At 50.0% G+C, this 21,067-nt stretch overlaps 1 protein-coding gene and 1 pseudogene across 1 annotated transcript; one reads left to right on the top strand and one right to left on the bottom strand.

Moving 5' to 3' along the window:
- The first annotated feature begins 1,169 nt into the window (after nt 1-1,169).
- Nucleotides 1,170-8,610, top strand: C1ql1 (complement C1q like 1). The gene is given in 2 exon segments (NM_001108838.3): nt 1,170-2,012; nt 7,960-8,610. Coding segments are annotated over 2 exon segments (777 nt in total). The 5' UTR covers nt 1,170-1,415; the 3' UTR covers nt 8,140-8,610.
- Nucleotides 8,611-16,229: 7,619 nt separating this feature from the next.
- Rpl22l4 (ribosomal protein L22 like 4) lies at nt 16,230-16,610 on the bottom strand (annotated as a pseudogene).
- Between the last annotated feature and the right edge of the window lie 4,457 nt (nt 16,611-21,067).

Genomic DNA, 21,067 nt, shown 5'->3' with positions numbered 1-21,067 from the left:
GCATTGGGAGTGTGAACCCAGGGGGTGTCTTGCAGGCAAAAAGAATGAGACTGGAGTGTCATTGTTTATCCACGGCCAGAGGCTCGGGGAAGACACAGCACCCCCCCCCCCCCCCGCATAAAGGAGGGTGAAGGAGGAACATATATGACAAATATTTTGATGGAAGCAGACACATTTCAGTTTATGCAACCTTAAACACTTTATTGCACTAGAAGAAGAGAACCTCATACAACCTGATGGGGTTCGAGGGGGTCCCCCAAGGGGCTAGGAGAGATCAACCCTTCTCGCCTGGCAGCTAGAAAATACAGCACTACCCAGGACTGGTTAACACTAAGAGATGACATGGGAGGGGCACCTCATTTTCTCAGGGTCCTTATTTCTCCCTTGTCTAGCTAGTAGCTGAGATCAGAGAAAGCCTCCGGAAGAGGCCACAGGTAGAGCCTAGAAGATATCCCCTGGGGCCGTGGAAAAGAAGGGGCTGAAGACTCTGCCACCTGGGAGAGGATGCCCTTGAAATAGTTAGACTCAGATAAAAAGTCAGGCTGCTATTAGAATTCAGAGATTCCCTCCGGGCACCCTTAAAGCAAAGAATCCAGACGGTTATCTGGATGCTAGGCCGGGGTGCCTACGGAACTCCTTCCCTAGTCTTCCTTTCAGGCTTTAGCCCTCATCCTGTCCTCTTTCTTGTCCTATTCTCTTGTTCTTCACTCTGTACCCCCCTCCAACATCTCTCTGTCCCCTGCAGATAGGGGCAGTGTTGCATCCTTTGACCTCCTGCCCCTCTATCACGGTTTTCCTTGGGACTGACCCTCGGGACATCTATCTCGATGGCACGCTGAGCTCTCCGCCTCTCCCTGTGGCTCTTCAGTTCGCTCTTTGGTCCTAATCATTCCTGACTCTAGCCCCTTCCCAGTTTCCCAGCCTCAGTCTCCAGCTCCCTCTGTGGTACCCACCAGTCTCATAGGCCCCGCCCCTCTCTGCCCCTCCCGCCTCCAGGCTTCCGCCGCCCAATTAGGCGCCTGTCCCGCCCGCAGCCCCACCCCTCGCCCTCTCGGAGCCCCGCGGAGCGGGTGGGCGGGGACCAACGGAGGAGTGGCCCCAGCCAGGGAAGGCGGGAGGAGCTAGGCGCAAGGCGGGAGGCGGCGGCGGCCGCTGCGTTCAGTCGGGCAGCGCAGCGGGAGGGAAGCACGAGGCCGGAGCCGGCTGCTGGGCTCCGCAGCGCAAGCAGCGCAGCGCGGCGCCCGGGCCCCGGCCCCATGCCCGCAGCCCCGCCGGACCGCCCTTGAGCGCGGGCGTCGCGCCTGCGCCCCTTACCCGCCGGCATCATTGCCCCGACGGCGCGGCCGGGTGGCCCGGCTCTCCCCAGGCTCCGCGCCGGCCGGAAGACGCTGCTAGCAGCCGCCGCAGGCGTGGTGATGCTGCTCGTGCTGGTGGTGCTCATCCCGGTGCTGGTGAGCTCCGGCGGCCCGGATGGCCACTATGAGATGCTGGGCACCTGCCGCATGGTGTGCGACCCTTATCCCGCGCGGGGCCCCGGCGCCGGCGCGCGGTCCGACGGCGGCGACGCTCTGAGCGAGCAGAGCGGTGCGCCCCCGCCCTCCACGCTGGTGCAGGGCCCCCAGGGGAAGCCGGGCCGCACCGGCAAGCCAGGCCCCCCCGGGCCTCCAGGAGACCGGGGACCTCCAGGTCCTGTGGGTCCGCCCGGGGAGAAGGGTGAACCAGGCAAGCCTGGCCCTCCTGGCCTGCCGGGTTCGGGAGGCAGCGGCGCCATCAGCACGGCCACCTATACCACGGTGCCACGCGTGGCCTTCTACGCCGGCCTCAAGAACCCTCATGAGGGTTACGAGGTGCTCAAGTTTGACGACGTGGTCACCAACCTAGGCAACAACTACGATGCGGCCAGCGGCAAGTTTACATGCAACATTCCTGGCACCTACTTTTTCACCTACCACGTCCTCATGCGCGGCGGCGACGGCACCAGTATGTGGGCAGATCTCTGCAAGAACGGCCAGGTGGGCCATGAGGGGGCATGGGGCTGACCTGGGGGCAGGGCACCCAGGGAGCCCCAGGAGAATGCGTATTGGATCAGAGTCGACAGGCACACCGGGCAGGCGTAGGTGGAGACCCTAAAGCGGCCCCCTTAACTATCACGTGAAGAATGGTTGTAATTAGCAGGCACCCCTGAGTCTTCAGCCCTTGGGCTTGAGCTCTAAGGGAAAGGCTACAGGGCACCCGCGGAGTGGAAATGCGTAAAGATAAATCCAACTAGTCAGATCACAGGGCTCTAGGGCGCGCTGACTGGTCCTTAGGGGTTTGGCCCTTGGGAGGCTGATTCAGGCTGATTTCTCTTGAGAGCTAAGATTCAAGCTGACGCCGACTGGCTTTAAGGGAACAGCGAGGATGCTCTAGGGCAGGGATAAGGAGAGTCAGTCTCCGCGCCGGAGGGCGCTAAGACGAGTGGCTGTGCGCGCTGGAGAAGGAGGGCTGCAGGAACTGTTTTGCGCACAAAGGCAGAGGGAGTTCGGCGCCCAATAGCCTTAGCTGCAGTACATCCCTGGCCCTAGAGCAGGGACCTAACACCCTTTGCAAACCCCCTGGAATGCGCTACCTTTCCTCAGAGTATCAGAGCTATCCTGCGCCTCCGGGGAAAAGTTTCCTCCAGAGGCGGGGCGGAGTGATGGAAACTCCCCTCCTTAGAGTCTCCAGGTACAGCTCCTCCAGTATCCCAGAAGATAGGGAGCTGGAATGCAAGTGTCTGGGACACGGATGCACAGCGTTGTCCTTGGAACCACCCACCCCGGGTTCCCAGCTCCCAGCGTTCTCACCTCTGGGTTACGTGGGCCCCACCCCGGGGGCGTGGTCAGATTGAACCCCCTACAATTGAGACTCCAGATCTTCTCGGAGCCCCTCCCACTGCAGCACTACCCAGCAAAGTTTGGGGATAGGAGAATAGACAGAAAATCTATCAGTGTGGAAGTCTGTCCTCTTTTTTTTCTTCTGCCTGCTCCTCCCAGTACCCACTACAGTGTCAGCCTCTTCTTTCTCTGTCTTTTGACCGTTTCTTACCGGAATCTGCCATTCATCTCTGTCTCTCTTCTCCGGGTCCACACCCTGCCCCCCTTCTCTTTTGCTGTGTCTCTCTCCCATTTGTGTCTATCAGGCTTCTGGTGTCTCTCCTCTTTGTCCTTGGTTCCTGACCAAATGGGAAGGCTCCAGCATCTCGCAAAGGCTCATGCAGACAGCCCCACAAGTCCCCTTATTAATCACCAATAAGGCATGCAGCAATGTCACCTTCATTGATGGACTGTCTTCCTTCTGCAAAGAAAGTTTGAGCTAGCCCAAAGTGAAGGCTTGCTGGGGTTGAGAGTAGTCACTAGGCCCTTAGGCTTTGCCCCATGACAGCAGGATCACGGCAGGACCCCAGCAGAAGGGCTGTGAGGTGGCTCCCACAGCAGGCACGTGTAACAGTGCTGCTTGCTTTAATCCCTTGGAGGTGAAACATTCCCCCAATTTCTCCCTCCCCCAACCCCCCACCAGCAGTGCTAGGGTGCTGTCAGACTGGAGAACTCCACAGGCTACCAGAGGCTTACTGGATGGGTATTTCAAAGACTTAGCACATTAACAGGCATTCAAGATGCCCCCCCCCCCTTGCAGGACAAGAACAACAACAAAATAACCAAGAATAACAATGGAGTCTGCAGTCTTTTGTGACTTCTTCCAGATTGTCCAAGAGGCTGGCTGGATCACACCAATGAAGCCACACGCTAGCTTTGCCCTCCACGGGGAACAAGGTTTGAAGCTTGTTTGACACCAAGGAGTTAGCCCATTCACACTCTAGGACTCTATGGCTTCTGTATTGTGCAAGCAGTAGTGGCCGTATATGAACACACTCAATATGGCACTGCATTAAAGGTGGGCTGGGGATGCGCCCGGCAAGTCCTGTCTCCAAATGTCATCTGAGAGTGATACGGTGCCAGGTCCGTCTTACCCTAGCTCAGGACCGTCTTACCCTAGCTCAGGACCACTTGGCAGAAAGGAAGGGCTGTGGACTCTGTTCACCTGCTTAGGAGACACCACTGAGGAGGAAGGAGGAGGTCACGTGTAAGGGAAGACTGGCTCAGAGATATGAGGACACTTAACTAGGCAGAGGAAAAAATGGCTGGGTTGCAGAGTGCGTGGTGGCAGAGGAGAGAAGCTTCTACTTTTTTATGCCCTCAGGATCAGGGGCCACCATGGGTTTTTTGAGTTCCTACTTTCCTGCTTGCGAAGAGGTTTCCAGCCTGTGCTTTGGTCCTTGTCTGGGCAAGATGAGTAGAGAACAGGAAATGTCAACCCCATGCCCAGTGCCTAAAGACCCTTGTGTATAACCCATGCATATCCACAGGGAGAGCTTTGAGTCACCACCCCCAATCTGATGGCTCCTGGTACTAGTACTTAGGAGGAGAAGCCTGGAGAAAGGGTTCTAGGTTCTGGGCAGCTGAGTGGCCCACATGTCTATGGTTGAGACAGGTCAGGGTGGGCACAAATTGATAAACATGGCTGCAGGCAGAGGCTATATGAGGACATGCCAGTCAGTGGTCAGTATGCTTTTTGTCCAAGGAGGGGGGTATGGGGAGGTGAGTACTACATACGGGTTAGGGCTTGTAGGATGAAGGGTGATAGATATATAAATTGAGGACTGTGCTGTTAAAAAAAAGACCTACTGAGGGACAGGCATGGTGGCACTGAGGGACAGGTGTGGTTCGTACATGCCTTTAATCCCAGCACTCAGCAGGCAGAGGCAGGACAACCTCGGTGAGTTCAAGGCCAGCCTGGTCTATAAAATGGGTTCCAGGACAGCCAGGACTGTTACACAGAGAAACCCACCAAGGATTAGCTTCTCATCTAGAGGGTGGAAAGAGACCCACCTGTCCTCACTAGATTCTGGGACCATTCTCAGCACAGAGCCTAGTACCTGACACAGAAGACACCAAGTAAACCTATGAGCCCTGCAGTCCTCTATGAACCAGGCTGGCAACTTCTGGGAGCCATACCTGCATGCCCAAGACCCCAGGCTGGACTGGGGACAGGAGCACTTTCCCAACTAGACCCTGGCAGCTCGGTTCCCCTGGTCAAACCATTGCCTCAGTTTCCCCTCTTGGCAGTCCCTCCTGACACAAGGCACAGGGCTGCTTTCTGGCTTCCATGGCAACCTCGATTCCCCCATCCTCCTTAGGACTCCCAAGAGGATCTAGATGCAACTGCTTCAGATCCTGGATTGGGGATCGGGACCCCCGGGGTTCCATTTCATGATCCCCTACTGTCTAAGGATGGAAGGGCATAAATTCTTGCGGCTTCTATGGGTAATTAGGATAATTACAGCAACAATCATGGTGATGAATAAACAATGAGCATAAACATAATAGTTCTGATGCCTATCACATGACCAGGAGATCCCTGTTGACTGATGACAGTGTCCTGATGGATTTGGCTGTTAAAGTGCACACTGTTTTAATGAGTTAAGGCTAAATTAATCTGGGCAATAAAAATAATTGTTATTAGTGCTAATTTATTAGCAAAGATAATGAAGTGCACGTGTAATAATAAATACTACCAGAATTGGAGCCCAGGGAACAATACAGAAGTTGGCTGCCTGCTTTCAGCTCCTCTCCGCTAGTTTAAAGCCCTATCAAGGCTTTTTTTTTCCCCTTTATCATCTTAAGGCTTTCGGTTAGGTGGGACTTTGTATCCAATTTTCTAGACAAACTGAGGGTTTAGTTAAGCAGAGTCTCTCTTCCTCATTTCCTCCCACCTTGTTTATTTATTTATTTTCGGAGACTGGGGGTTTCTCTGTGTAGCTTTGGCTGACATATGACTATACTCACTCCGTAGACCAGGCTGGCCCAGAACTCACAAGGATCCACCTGCCCCCTCTCCCTCCCAAGCGCCGGGATTAAAGGTGTACGTCTCTACTGCCGGGCCCACCTTTAAAATGTTATTACATATGTTTGGTATTACGTATATTGTGAGGAGGCATCATAACATTTCTTGGTGTAGAGATTGAAAGACAACTTGCAGGAGTCGGTTCTGTCCTACTATGTGGGTGCCTGGAGACTGAACTCAGGTCGCGAGTACGCCTTTTACCCGCAGAGATACCTAGCTCACCAACTTCTCCTCCTGCCTTTTTAAAGACTTTTCCCCCCCCCCCCCCGGTTATAATCTACGTGGTTCCAGCCCAGGGTGGGAAGAGGTTAAGGAGAGGGACCAGGCTGGAAGGACATTGGCTACTGGGAGGGCTGCATTCAAATGTGTTGGGCCCTCTTTGGTGTAGCTGTGCTGCTGAGTCAGCTGTTTAGCGTGGCTGAGCCACGGTTCCTCTCCCTTCTTTCCCTCCTCACCAGCTGTGACTTGGGTTCAGCCTAGACATTAGTCTTCTGTTAGAGGGCTACAGGAGCTGCCTTCAGAGAAACAGTGGGATAGAGGGGAACTGTGCAAAAGCCGGCCTGAGATTCCCTAGCCTTCCCACTGCCAGGCACAATCCAGAGATGTTTTTTTCTCCCCCCTCTACCCCCTTTTAATTTTTAAAAATGTATTTTATGTGTATGGGTGTTCTGCCTGCACCTATGTCTGTGCATAACATGTGTGCCTGGTGCCTTACAGAGGCCAGAAGAGAGCTATGACTCCTTGGAGCTGGAGTTTCAGACAGTTGTGAGCTGTCATGTAGAAGCTGGGAATTGAAACCTGGGTCCTCTGGAAGAATAGCCAGTGGTCTTAACCATTGAGCCAACTCTCCAGTCCCCCTTCTCCTGTTCCTTATCCTTTGACTCAGGGAGACCCTAGGTCCTAAAGCTTAGTTCTCTTGTTGCCTCAGAAATGTCCACAGATAATTCAACTACCAACACCCCCAACTACCCTGATGTCTTAAAACTAGTCAGAGTCTGGGTTGGGGATTTAGCTCAGCGGTAGAGCACTTGCCTAGCGAGCGCAAGGCCCTGGGTTCGGTCCCCAGCTCCGGGAAAAAAAACAAAAAACAAAAAACAAAAACAAAAACAAACAAACCAAAAAAAACTAGTTAGAGTCGCCAAAAGTCAACGAAACCTTCAAATCCCAATGCTAGTACTTCCCTCCATCTGTTTCTTCCTGTCCCCATCTGCCCTTCAAGATAAGGACCACAGAAGACAGAAGGCCCCAGTTCCTTCCCTCCCGTCTTGTTCCTCTCTGCTCTCCTGTGATGAGACATAAAGGGCTAGAAGCCCTTTGACCAGGGCAATAGGCCTGGGAATATAGCTCTGACTCCGAGGCCTGGGGCATGAGGTCAGTCTAAATCTAGGAGGGAAAGCATTACCAGGCCTTAAGTCTCAGTGCTCCAGTGAGAGAGACTCTGGAACGAGTTTTGAAAACCCAAAGACCCTGGTTCTGGGATAGCTTCTTCCTAGCAGTCTGGTATTGCTTCAGTTGCTACCTATGTGGCCAAGCTGTATCCTTTGCCCATCCGTGGATCTGAGAGCAGGTGGGTGTGCCAGACATGGTAACATCATCTCTGTTAAAGCAGGAAAGAGGGAATGGTAAGGAGAGAGGGAAGATCTGGCTCTCTGGTAATACAATGTAGCTCTCTCTGCAAGGAAGGACTTCCAAGCTGGGCCACCAGGAAGGCACCGAGGTAGGCAGATGGTAAAAGCTACAGGAGTTACAGAGTAACTTTCCATCTGGACTTCAAATTCCAGATGTGCCCTGCCCTAGAATCTAGGGCTCCTGTATGTCCGCTCCCAAAAATGCTATTCATGATTAGAAGAGGGTAGGGTGGGATGGCAGGGAAAAGCAAGCCAAGGTCCTGGATGGCTAGAAGGCTGGGTGTTAGGGCCTCCACATCCTCACCATGTGGCTGCCTCACCTCCTTCCCCTCTCACACTGCCCCACTCCCCATCCCTATCCCCACCTCCACCCGAAACCCCGCCCCCACCCGCAACCCTACCCCCTTAGGTGCGGGCCAGTGCCATTGCCCAGGATGCTGACCAGAACTACGACTATGCCAGCAACAGCGTGATCCTGCATCTGGACGCAGGTGATGAGGTCTTCATCAAGCTGGATGGAGGGAAAGCGCACGGGGGCAACAGCAACAAATACAGCACTTTCTCTGGCTTCATCATCTACTCGGATTGAGCCCCTGCACCCCTTTCCATCCGTGGCTCTTCATCCCTGAGCTCCCCTCTCGGGAGAGGCAAACAAGAACCCATTCCCTACTCATTTTCAAATTGCCTGGCCCAGGCTGCCGATCCTCCCAGGCTGAATCGCCCCCCAGCCCGCGTCCAACCACCCTGTCTTTCCTCCGCGGAACACAGAGCTCCCCTCTTCCCGCACGCAGTTCCGGCCCGGGTGACAGGTTGCCTTCCTGGTCCCAGCCTGCACTGTATATGTGTACAATAGGACTGTTTACTGCCCACCCACTCCTGCCAGCCAGCCCCAGACTGGGGGGCGGGGAGTTGGCGCGGTTGCTTCCTGCAGGGTGATCCTGCCTTGGGGAGGGGTGGATTAGGGGTTGGATAGCTTCCGAGCGCCCACAAAACCCTGGAACAGCTGCACCCGGTCTGACCAAAGCTATAATAAAAACATTTCCACCCCGTGGGGATTTCAGTCTGTGCCCTGGGGAAGTCTGTAGGAGGCGCCCTGGTCCTTGTCCTCTAGACTGGCAAAAGTTTCTGGAGGAAACCAGATGCAGGAGTCTTACCTGCTCCAGGAGGGAAAGGGCCAAAAGGTCTAATGTTCACCACCGCCCAAGTGGGAAGCAATTCAGTTGCGTTCTACGTGCTGGTTAAGTGCCATTTTTGAATCGCCAACATCGTGAACAAGGTATGGGTAACTTTAACCGGAAGCCTATGTTCCTGCTACGGAGTGCTAAGCAAGCCACTCTTGGGCTGGTGAAAAGCTACAGAAAAGACCAAGCTTTGCACTAAAAGCTGGTTGACCTTGGTCCAGTCACTACTTCCTTGCCTTTTTTTTTTTCTCCCCATCAGTAAAATGTGGGGAAGCAGACCCATTTCACTGGATGGAAGATTAAGGACGTACAGTGTGCATGCTCGAAGTACATTGCTGTTTCTGTTTGTGCATCACTTTAAAGTTTGCAGGATGCTTGCAGGTACTCTCTCACACAAGCTGGAGTTAGGTGGGTGGGGTTAAGCGACAGGGTAACTAAGTTCTGTGGTTGTACTTGAGTCCAAGCCACACTGCCTCTCTTTGGCCTGCCACTGCCTCTACCAACCTCTTCGGACTGGGAGGCTGTAACACGCAAGTAGGGCATTTCTTTTTTCTTTTCTTTTCTTTTTTCTTTTTTTTCGGAGCTGGGGACCGAACCCAGGACCTTGCACCTGCTAGGCAAGCGCTCTACCACTGAGCTAAATCCCCAACCCCAAGTAGGGCATCTCTAAACAATTACAGCTGATATTTAGAAAACACCCACTGTGTGTCAGACATGGTGTAGGCACCTTATAAAAACGTCCTCATGGATATGTGTGATGTGCAAAATAGGTTCACGGGAAGTGCTCCCATGCCCAGATGCTGTCTTGTCTATTTTAATGATATATTTATTTTGAGATGGAGTCTTGGTCACCATCTTGCCCAGGTTGGTCTTGAACTCTTGAGCTCAAGTGGTCTTGTCTCACCTCCTCAGTTGGGATATATAGGTGTACTGTATTAGACCTGGCTATTTTATTCACTTTTAGATAAAAAGAAACTGAATCCCAGAGAGGCTAGGACCACGGGGCTAGGAACAGACAAATGTCAGTATTTGAGATAAGGACAGTGCTCCTATCCAGCACTCCATATTCATAAGGAACTGACAAGTTTAAAGCAGAGCGGAGGCTGGCACTGGGGCAGCTCCACCTCTCTCCTTCCACCTCAGCCCTACAGAGGCCTGATCCATTAGTAAGCATCTGCTGTGGGCCACAGCCACAGGCTGGGGCTTCTGGAGAACTCAGAGGCTCTACATTGAGGAAAGGTCCCATCTGGCTCCCCAGTCTGGCTCAGCTGGGGAGACAGGAAGGAGGGGGAGCCACTCTCCTGGCCAGGCCCCATGTATGGACCCTTGTCAGTGCTGGCAGATTTGAATGGCCCTTTTTATCTTTCCTTCTCTCCCCTAGTTTCCCCCACTGCCAGCTGTGGCCATTTAATAAAATTAGTTTAATGCTTGTTCCTTCCCTGTGGGAGCTGGAGATTGAAATCTGCGGGTCCCCACAAACCCAATAAAACCCCTGGCAGGTCTGGATGGAACTAGAGTCCCCGTGGGAAGTGTGATTAGATTAGAAGGCACTCCTCCTGTCCCCCAGTGATGTCCACAGCTGCCTCTGATTCTTTAATAAGCACATTGACTCAGAATTACCCAAGAGCCATAGTTGGGGGGTTTCTGCCCTAACCGAGAGGCCATAGAGACTGGCCCTGGACCTCTGTTACAACCAACAGCATGCTAATCATGTCTACAGGGAGCGCCTGGCTATCTGGCTGATTTGCTTTCCTTTCTAGTGACTTGATAATCCTCATGTCATTTTGAGAGATGGGACTGGCATCTCCATTCTTGCAGATGAGGACTCACAGAAGCAAGCTCATGACCTGCCTGTGGTCCTAAAGGCAGGACGTTTGTGGTCGACTGGGCCGAAGCCAGGGAGTTTTCCAGGGAGTTTTTCTACCTTTGCGAAGCTCCAGGGATGCCCCGCAGTGCCAGCTGCTTGACACTTAGGCAACATCCCAGCCACAAAGGAGTCTACTAAGGTGTCTTTCCCAGCAAACAGTGGCTCCCTAAGGACAGAAATCTGCTTTTTCCCCTCTGACAAGAAACAGTCAATGGGACCGAGAGTTATATCTCCACCATTCTGCCTGGGAAGTTTTCTGATGGCAAAGCTTGTGTCTCCTGCATCAGACCAAGGGGATCTCAAAGTCTGTATTTTCTTTTCAAACTGTCCTCTAGCTCCTTGATAGAGAGCTACGTGTGTGCCTCAAACAGTAATCTGGTTCCTCAATGTCGTAGTTCAGTGGGCAAGCACAAGTTTTACTTTTCTGTCCGGGGAGGCCTTTCTGAGATGAGGAGACAGTTTCTGCTGGCGAGCTGGGGTATCGTTGACAAGATTGTCTCCTCTGCAGCCGGGGAGCTCCCTAAGAGCGGAGGGAGGGCGTGTCTCCGCCCTCAGCCTCCTCAGTTGGGGGCTTTTCAGGCTCAGGGCTATCCTAGGGGTGGGGCTGGGTGGGAAGTGGGAGAAGACTGGGCAAGCAGAACATGAGTCCACTCTAGGGAATGGAAGCAAGGTTGCCGCCCCTTTAGAAAGATGTATGGTTACTTAAGGAAGAAGACCCTGTCAGGGCAGGAGTAATGGCGGGGCTATCCCTGGAGTTCACTCACACAGGAGTGGCAGGTCATCTAGAATCCAGGCAACCACCAGCCATAGGTGCTAGTGTCACCCTGATTTCTGAGGTTATTGGGTCCAGAGGGGGCAGTGGGGCCCACTGCTGGGGGCTGCCCTAATTGGATGACTTTGCAGGAAGGCCAGGCAGGTGCACTCAGCTCTCTGCTTCAGCTTCCTACAAACACATCTGCCATGTCGAGGTCTAGGGGTTAATTGGCTCCTGCCTCACTCCTGGTAACCAATATTTCATTTACTGCTCGGAGGGGGAGCTGCCCAGACAATCAATCCTGGACGAGCATCCAGGAGGTGGGGAGCTGGGCAGGCATGGGAGGAGTTTGAGGAGGAGGCAGGAGCTACAGACCTTCCCTGGGTCTCCAGAGACCAACTCCTCAAAGCAACTCTGACCCTGGTTGGAGTTCTATGGACTATGATGACAGCCCCAGGACCCTCAAAGCTGAGGGTGAATTCCAGGGGTCCAGAGGGTCCCCCACCCCCCTGCAGCCAGCCATGCTGTTTCCTCTGCCCTGGTGCCCTCTGCATTTCCTGACCGAGAGGCCCCGCCCCGCCCCCAGATGAAGGTTAGATGCTGTTAATAAGGCTTTTTTTCACACGCGACGATGGTATCTATGAAAAACAGAATTGGAGGTGTGAGTTCCTAGCTCCCAGGTAACAAACCTTAAAATTCTACAAGTGAGGTGATAATAGAGTGGAAGTGAAAAGTCTGTACACATGCGGGACAGGAAGGGACTGTAAGGGTTACTGAGAAATATCACGTAGTGGCCGAAAGAGGAAGGCGACCAGAGGACTCTCCCACCGCAGGCAGTTTCCATAGACCACCCAGTTGTCTTACCTGCTGAAACAGAGAATCAGAACCACAGAATGGGTGACTTCCGTATCACAGCTGGAAAAACAAAAACCCAAATAAAGGTTGCCCCAGGGCAGAGCTAGAACCAGAGGTAGCAGTACCTAGTGGATCAACAGGGAGTGGAGACCAAAGACCTGAGTTCAAGTCCTGCCTGTGTTAGATGTTCTAGGAAAAGACAGTTTATTTCTCGGACCCTTTGTTACCTCATCTACAAGGTGGGGGTGGATAAAACAAAATCTACGTGAAGGGTTGTTATGAGGAAGTAAATGAGACTTGTTTTGCAAATTATGAAAAAATGTTTATGTTGTAATCCAGTTCTCCTGAGCCAGGTGACTATCGGTTTGACAGTGCCTGGGATTGGTATGTTGGCCCCTATAAGATGATACCTGGGTTGTTTTCTGGCCTGGTAATGACCAAGTGGTATGGAACTCTACGGGCAGGATCTGGTATGGGGATCCAGGAGTTAGAGCTAAGTATGTAGAATGCTGTCTCTATTCTGGGCTCTCCCGCCCTTCTGCTCTGTGGCTTACACCTTGGGGTGAGTACAGGGATACCCAGAGGTCTCCATCTGTTCTTGTCTAGATTTCCTCTGCTCACTTCAGTGAATGGTGCCAACAGGCAAGGCTACCTACAGGCAAGGCTCAGTGCCAAGAACCCACTAGAACATTGGTTCTCAACCTGTGGGTCAAGACCCCTTGGGGGATGTCCAAGACCATTGGGAAACACAGATATATGCATTACAATCTGTAACACTGTAACACGGACAAATTACTGTTATAAAGAAGCAATGATGGTTTTATGGTTGGGGAGGTCACCACAGCATGAGGAACTATATTAAAGGCTCAGAGCATAAGGAAGGTTGAGAACCATTGCTCTAGAGATTCAAGATACCTATGGTGACCATATAAATACCTATGGCATGGTGACATCTGAGGGCAACCAAATCCAACTGTGAGCAGGGAGGGGTTCCTCTGAGACAATTATAATATGTAGGGCTTGCTTTGCTCTTGGTTTTTGTAGTTTCTTTTTTTGTCTTGTTTTGTGGTTTTTTTGTTTTGTTTTGTTTTTTGTTTTTTACAAGTATATTGGTCTCTAAAATCTGAGCCTTGTACCCAGAGTTGCTGCTGTAGCTGAAATTTTGGTGCTAAAGTGCTTCTTCCCTCCCGGTCTGAGCAGCAATTCTCCCCCTAAAGTATTCAGCACGCCTCCTGTAATGCCTCCTTCCAGCTGGTGAAGGGCAAATCCAAAGGCATCTCCCCAGGTCCCCAAGGTAGAAGTCCCTTAGGTCCCCTAGCAAGAAGTCCATCCAGACAGGAAAACTGCCAAGGGCATGAGATCTAAAGGCTCTCGGTGACTGACTGACCAGACCTAGAGGTGGGTCTTCTAGGGTCCTTGGCCACAGCAGCTGAGCAACACCTGCTTGCTCTTCAAAGCCCAGATCCATTGCCTGCTCTTCTGTGAAGCCCGCCAGTAGCCACCCATCTCCAGGGTCAGCCTCGGGATCTTCCAAGAGGACAGCGTCTCCTTTACGGCAGGACACTGTGCCTGACACATAAAAACCCTTGTGACACCGGATGGTAGTAGGCCATGCCTTTCAACCCAGCAGAGGAAGGGGGTAGGCGGATCTCTGCAAGTTCAAGGCCAGCTTGGTTTACAGAGTTCCAGGATAGTCAGGGCTACACAGAGAGCCCAGTCTTGAAAGACCCAAAGCAAACCAAACCAAACCAAAAACCATTCTGCCACAATGGTAGCTATTTTAAACATCTCTCACTCTCCTTAAACTCTCGTCTCACCCACCCACCCTGGATGGTCAGATGGGCACTGAGAAGCACTACCTAGGTGTCCTTCAGGCTGAAGGACCTGTTCCCTTGACTGCTGGGCGTGCTGCCAACGGACTGCATTCAGCTGCCTGAAAAATCCTTGTCCTGGGGGATTTACCTCTGCCAGTGCCAGCGAGAGTGCCTCGCTCCTTCACTTGACTCGGAGTTTAAGGACTCGGCTCCCTGCCCAGACTTCCTGTCCCTATAAAGGGTCTCCCTAAAGTATCATCCTAGCTTCAGAGATCTCAGCACACTTTCTCCCGTGGCCCAATCCTTCACGATTTTCTTCTACAGGTGTTAATTCCAAAAGCATATCTAAAATCAATCAATTGATCAATCAATCAATCAATCAAAACTTTTGACACACTGATCTGCTTCCCAGAACCTATTCTGCAGAGTACCCAACCTGTAACTCTTGTCCCTGATCTTTTTTTAAATACTTTTTTTTTTTTTGAGACAGTCTCATCATCAACTTGGAACTCCCTCTATAGACCAGGCTGGCAGAGATCCACCTGCCTCTGCCTCCCAAGTGCCTGGATTAAAGTTACACGCCAGCACACCTGGCTCCTACTTTGTTTTTTGAAACATTGTTGCTCACTGGGTTCTGGGGATTTCTCCTTAGGCTAGGATGACTGGCCAGTGAACTTCAGGGATGCACAGGTCTCTGTTCTCCAGGGATATGAGCGTGGTCCACCTTTTTGTTATTTTGTCTTTTTTTTCCCCCTGGAGCTGAGGACCCAACACAGGGCCTTATGCTTAGCAAGGCAAGTGCTCTACCACTGAGCTAAATCCCCAACCCCACGTTCCACTTTTTTCTCGGGTGATGGGGATAGAACTCAGGGACTTCTGCTTGCATGGCAAGCACTTTACTGACTGAGCCATCTCTGTGGCCCTAATAATTTTGGGTTTTGTCATCAATCTTCAACTGCTCCTCCTTCCTTAGAGCCTTCCCATCAGCATTTAAATCTTCCTTATACATAAAAGGCCTCCTTTGACTCTGCCACCTCCTCTGTTTTCCATGAGAATTAAATGTCCTCAAAGAACGGTTACTACTTTCCTATGTCCTACCCTGATCTAGGGGTGCCACTCCCCTGAAGCTAAGTCAAGGTCTAAGAACACCTCAATGACGAAGCAAATGTACTCTTTAGTCCTCATCCTGCTTGGAAGAGGGAACGTAAGGGTTCTTCGGAAAGTCGATTGCTGGTGTTTTGCTGGGGCAAACACGTGAAGAAACGCTTCATTAAAGTGGACACAGGTGTGAAAGGCTAAGGCCGACTCACGAAGGGATGTTTCACTGAAGCAGACACAGGAGAGAGGGACGTTCTGCTAAAACAAACACATGAAAGGACACGTGATGAAGGACTCTTTGCTAACAGCACGCACATATTGGTCTGCCTTACACTGTGTGGTTGAGCCGTATTTGTGGGGACTCTGTAGACTCTGGTTGATGGGATGCACATGCTGAGGCAAGACACATAGAGGACATGTGATGTTCTGGAGGGTATAAACAGGACTCCACAGGACTCCATGGGGTGATGGGGATAGAGCTTGGCTTGCTGGTACAGCTAGCTGTGCAGCGCTTGTGAGTCTCACATCTTCTATGGTTGTGTCTCTGCTGTTGTTTACCCAACTCTACCGAACTGGACTGTTGGTATATCCATGAAATGTTTGCGAGTAAATCAAGCTGCTGCTGCTGACCTGTGAACTGAACTGCCAGTTTCCAGATAACACAGATGGCAGTTGCTCCAAAGAACCTTTCTAAATAGGTCCACTTCCCCTGTATTTTTTTTTTTTTTATTTTCCCACTACCTCTGGTAGGTGGTGGACTACAAGGGAGGTAAAAGTGTTTAAGAAACATCATTAAAAATAATATTGAAGAGCTGGAGAGATGGCTCAGCGGTTAAGAGCACTGACTGCTCTTCCAGAGGTCCTGAGTTCAAATCCCAGCAACCACTCGGTGGCTCACAACCATCTGTAATGGAATTCATTGCCCTCTTCTGGTGTGTCTGAAGACAGCTACAGTGTACTTGTATATAATAAATAAATACATCTTTGGAAAATAATATTTAAAAAATAGAGTTTCACTGCTTGGCTTCTGTACTAGATTAGACATCAAGATTAGAATGATGTCTTTTTTTTTCTTTAGCATCCTTCCATTTTATTAAAAGCAAAGGCCAATTAGTCCTCAGACTCTGAACCATCTTCATCTTAACTAATCTGGAAATAACGAAGTTTCTACGTCTCCTTGTCAGATGTGACCACACGAAGCCAATCAGGGAGATTATTCTTCTTAAGGTATTTCTTGGGAAGATATTTCAAATACCTTTTTGAGAACTGTTTCTCAGAAACAACTGTGGTTTTATTCTTCAGGCGTTCAGTGTGAACAACATTCCCAAGATTTCCAGTTTTTCCATTGACTTTAACCTTCTCCCATAGAAATTGTTCAAAATTCCCAGAATCAAAAATTCCATCCTCTACTGGATTAGTAAGGTCCAAATGAAACCTCCAGGTTGACTTCTTGGGCTTCTTGTCTTTCTGCGGCGCCATGTTGAGCAGCCAAGAGTGATGTCTTAAAACAAGGCCTGATGGGTCAGGCCTGTAGCCCAGCTACTTGTCAGGCTAAGACAAGAAGATTTTGAGTTAGGGCAACCAAGGGGATAGAGTGAATTTAAGGGCAGCTTGAGCAATTTAGTGAAACAAATTTAAAATGGAGCGCTAGGGCTACAGCTCAATGGTAGAGCTCTTGCCTGGTATGCGTGAGACTCTGGGCTTAATTCTCAGTATCACTGAAATGAATGAGTATCAGAATGATGGCCTTGATTCAACCCTTTTTAAATTAATATATATATTTATATATATTATATATAATATAATGTGAAAGCCAGGAGAGGGTCACAAACCATAGTGAGTGGCCATATGGGTACTGGAAATTGAACCTGGGTCCTCTCAAAGATCGTGCAGTATCTCTACAGCCCTCAAAACTAGCCCCCCAGAATATTTGAAGCACTTACTACCAGACCTTAGTACGAAGATGTTCAAATTAAATGGACAAGGGATGTAGCTCCATTGTACAGCATCTGCCTGACAGCAGCTAGAATTAAAAAAAAAGGGGGGGGGGCTGGAGAGAGATGGCTCAGTGGTTAAGACTGCTCTTCCAGAGGTCATGAGTTCAATTCCCAGCAACCACATGGTGGCTCACAACCACCTGTAATGAGATCTGGTGCCCTCTTCTGGCCTGCAGTCACATATGCAGGCAGAATGCTGTACATAAAATAAATAAATAAATCTAAAAAAAATAAAAAATAAAAAATAAAAGGCCCGATGTGCTTCTCATCTGAATCACCTAATTGGCTATTTCAGCAGTCACAGAGTTAATGCCTGGACACTCCAAAGATGTGGACCACGCCAGCTATGAAGCACTTCTTGCCTGCACAGAAGGAAGACAGAAGCTAAAACTGCACACAACCCTCAGGTTAAGATCTGTCCTGAGGATATTTTGTTCTACATTTATTTACTCCCTATACATTATTCCACACGTTTATTTACGCACACACCACAGAAGTCTTGGCTTTATATTTTTTCAAAACCTACTTTAAGAAAGGGTTCTTAAACGCGTTAACCTCCCTTGTAGCCCACCACCCACCAGAGGTAGTGGAAAGAACAGTTAGGAGGTCATGGGGGAAGTGGGCCTGCTTAGAAATGGTTCTTTGGGGGCTGGGGATTTAGCTCAGTGGTAGAGCGCTTGCCTAGGAAGCGCAAGGCCCTGGGTTCGGTCCCCAGCTCCGGAAAAAAAGAACCAAAAAAAAAAAAAAAAAAAAAAAGAAAAAAGAAATGGTTCTTTGGAGCGACTCCAGTCTTTGTTGTCAGGATATCAGCAGCTCAGTCTACTTGCAAATCACCAAACACCAATCCGCACTTTCAGTTCAGTCTTCTCGGCTGACACCACTGGGCACAGATCAGGAGCTGCGGCTCGATCCAGAATAAACCACAAAGTTCCACCAAATCGGTGTGAGTCCGTGGAGGTGGCAAGAAGCCGCAGGAATGTCACAAGAAGGCCATTAGTGAGTTACTCTCTATGAAGTCATGACATTCCTCTCCCTGGCCCTCATAGACTTGTATAAACACATGGGGCCATAACTAGCCATAGAATAATGCTAAAACATTTAGTCCAACTTCAAAAGTCCCCATAGTCTTGTTCCAATGTCCAGGTTCTACACATGGTCTTCTGGGCTCCTCCAAAGGGCTGGCGTCACTTCTCCAGCTCTGCCCTCTGTAGCACTCTAGGCTCAGGTTGACCCACTCCATTGCTGCTGCTGTTCTTGGTGATCATCCCATGGTTCTGGCATCTCCAATACACTGGTGTCCTCCATTGCAACTAGGCTTCACCAATAGCCTCTCATAGGCTCTCTTCCTGGTGCCAAGGCTCAACTGCTTTACATGACCCCTTCAGTCCTGGGCCATCAACTGCAACTGAGGCTACACCTTTACTAATGTCCTTCCATGGCCTCTCACAGTGCCAAGCCTCAGCTGCTCTCCATGACCCCTTCATACCTTCAAAACCAGTACCACCCGAATGACAAATACAGCTGCAACACAAGGTACAACCTTGGCAATGTCTAGAACACAGCTTCTTTATGTTCCAGAAAACACTTCCCAGAATTCACCTCAGTGATGCTGGTCTCTTCTTAGTCACTACTAATTCCTTAGCTCCAGCTGACCAGCATCAATTGTCCCAGTCGTCTCCTCCTCCTCTTGACTCTAAAGCCAGAGCCAAAAGGCTGAAGCTGCAAAATTCTGCTGCTTGCTGGGGCTGGAAAATTGCCCCCTTGCTCTGTTATATTATCACCAGCTTTCTGTTTTCAATGAGCTTATTCTCTACCTAGGCTTGATTGTTCTGGAACTTGCTCTGTAGACTGACTTTGAACTCAGAGATCTGCATACCTGTCCCCTAAGCACTGGAATTTAAGGTGTGGTCCACCATGCCTGGATTTACATGTTTGGACTGTTTGGAACTTGCTCTGTACCAGGGTGGCCTAGAACTCAGAAATCTGTTTGCCTTTGTCCCTCCTGGACTTGTACTACTGTGCCTGGAACTGAATTTAGCTGGGTAGAATTTTGCCCCAAGTTCACCACTCCCTTAATTCAATTTAATATCCTTGAACATAGGACTCAGCTCCATTTCACTTCCCGGTGCCCCTTTAATACCATTTATTTTATATTTTTCCTTTCTAAGCTGGGTATGCTTGTTCAAAACGTTCTTCATGAGACTTCTCTTCATGAGAAGGCAACAAAGTCTCTACTGGGTTTTTTGAGACTTCCTTTGTCAATGTAATTAATATGTCTCTTTACCTTAGCCTCACATAGACTCTTCAGACAAGGGGGAAAAGTAGCCACATTCTTCACCAAAATACCGCAAAAACAGTCTCTAGGCCACATACTGAAATTCTTCTAAATTGAACCCTCTTGGGCCAGTTCTGCAGGTTCAAATCATTCTCAGTAACAAAGTCTTGTATGTTCCTACTAGGATAGCCCATTAAGCCCAACTTTAAGTGTTCCACTGATGTCCAAATCCAAAGTCCCAAAACCACATTCTTACGAACAAAAGTATGGTCAGATCTATCACAATACTGCACCGCAGTCTCTGGTACCAACTGTACTGCTGTGAACAGACACCATGACCAAGGCAAGTCTTCTAAAAGGACATTTCATTGGGGCTGGCTTACAGGTTCAGAGGTTCAGTCCATTATCATCAAGGTGGGAACATGGCAGCATCCAGGCAGGCATGGTGCAGGAGGAGCTGAGCATTCTACATCTCCATCTGAAGGCTGCTAGGAGAATACTGACTCCCAGGCAGCTAGGATGAAGGTCTTAAAGTCCAGGCCTACAGTGACACACCTACTCCAAGGCCACACCTCCAAATAGTTTCACTCCCTGGGCCAACTATATTCTAACCACTACACCCAGTATGATGTTGCTGTAGCCTGTATCATCTTACATTATTGTTAGTTATTCTCTCCCCGCCCCCTTTTCCAGGGACTCACCCTATAGTTCTAGCTGGCCTAGTATTTACTATGTACATGAAGCTGGCTTTGAACCTGTAACATTCTCCTCTCCTTCTGCATTAGCATGTATCACAATCCCCACCTACGATAAATATCTAATTTTTTTTCTATAGACTGTGAGCTCTGTGTATCACATATCACTGTAACCTCTGAACCTGTCGTAACAATTGTTAAATGAATCTGAGAACACCTAGTGCCATTTCATTGAATGTCTACAGGATGTGTCATTCACATTATATCTTTTTTAAAATGTTTACTTATGGGTATTTAGCTGAGTGGCCTTGGGTTCGGTCCTCAGCCTTGGGTGGGGGGAGTGTTAGGGAGCCAAAAAAAAAAAGGGGGGGGAACCAGACTTGGTACTTGTTCTCTTAATGACCTTGAAGGCCCTAAACCCAAACCATTATCTGGAACCTCTGCTGAAATACAAATCATGTAAGAGAGGAGGGCACGCTTAACCAGGAAGCTATCATTAAACAACTGTTTCCTTTTGGAGACAGAGAAGGCAAGAATATTCAGTGTTCCTGTTGCTTTGTACTAACCCCAACTTCATGTAATTTTGTTGTTTTGTCCTCACTAAACTAAGTGCGGTGAATAAAGAATTTGAGTCAAGTATTAAATGACTCTACTAGCTTGTTCACAGTTGTGGTGGAGGAAATTTTACCACCCTTACATGCCCCAGACCTGTTCACAGTGCCACCGTGAGATCAGTTTACTGAAAATAGAGATCAAGTAAAGGTCTCATGTAGCTCTGGCTGGCCAGGAACTTTCTACGTGGAGGCTGGCGGGCTTCGGACTCACATAGATTCGCCAACCTTTGCCTTCTGCGTGATGTGATTAAAGCATGAGCCACTCTGAAGAAGAGAGTGCCTATTTGGGCCACAAAAGCAGGTTTAAAATTCTGTCGAATGTGTGGTCGCTGTAACCGATGCTGAACTCAGCCCACAAACCATAGAG

Source organism: Rattus norvegicus, chromosome 10, assembly GCF_021556685.1.
Source record: "Rattus norvegicus strain SHRSP/BbbUtx chromosome 10, alternate assembly SHRSP_T2T, whole genome shotgun sequence".
Classification (NCBI taxonomy): domain Eukaryota; kingdom Metazoa; phylum Chordata; class Mammalia; order Rodentia; family Muridae; genus Rattus; species Rattus norvegicus.
The sequence above is the reverse complement of the archived record's forward strand: the minus strand, read 5'-3'. Positions and strand labels throughout refer to the sequence as shown.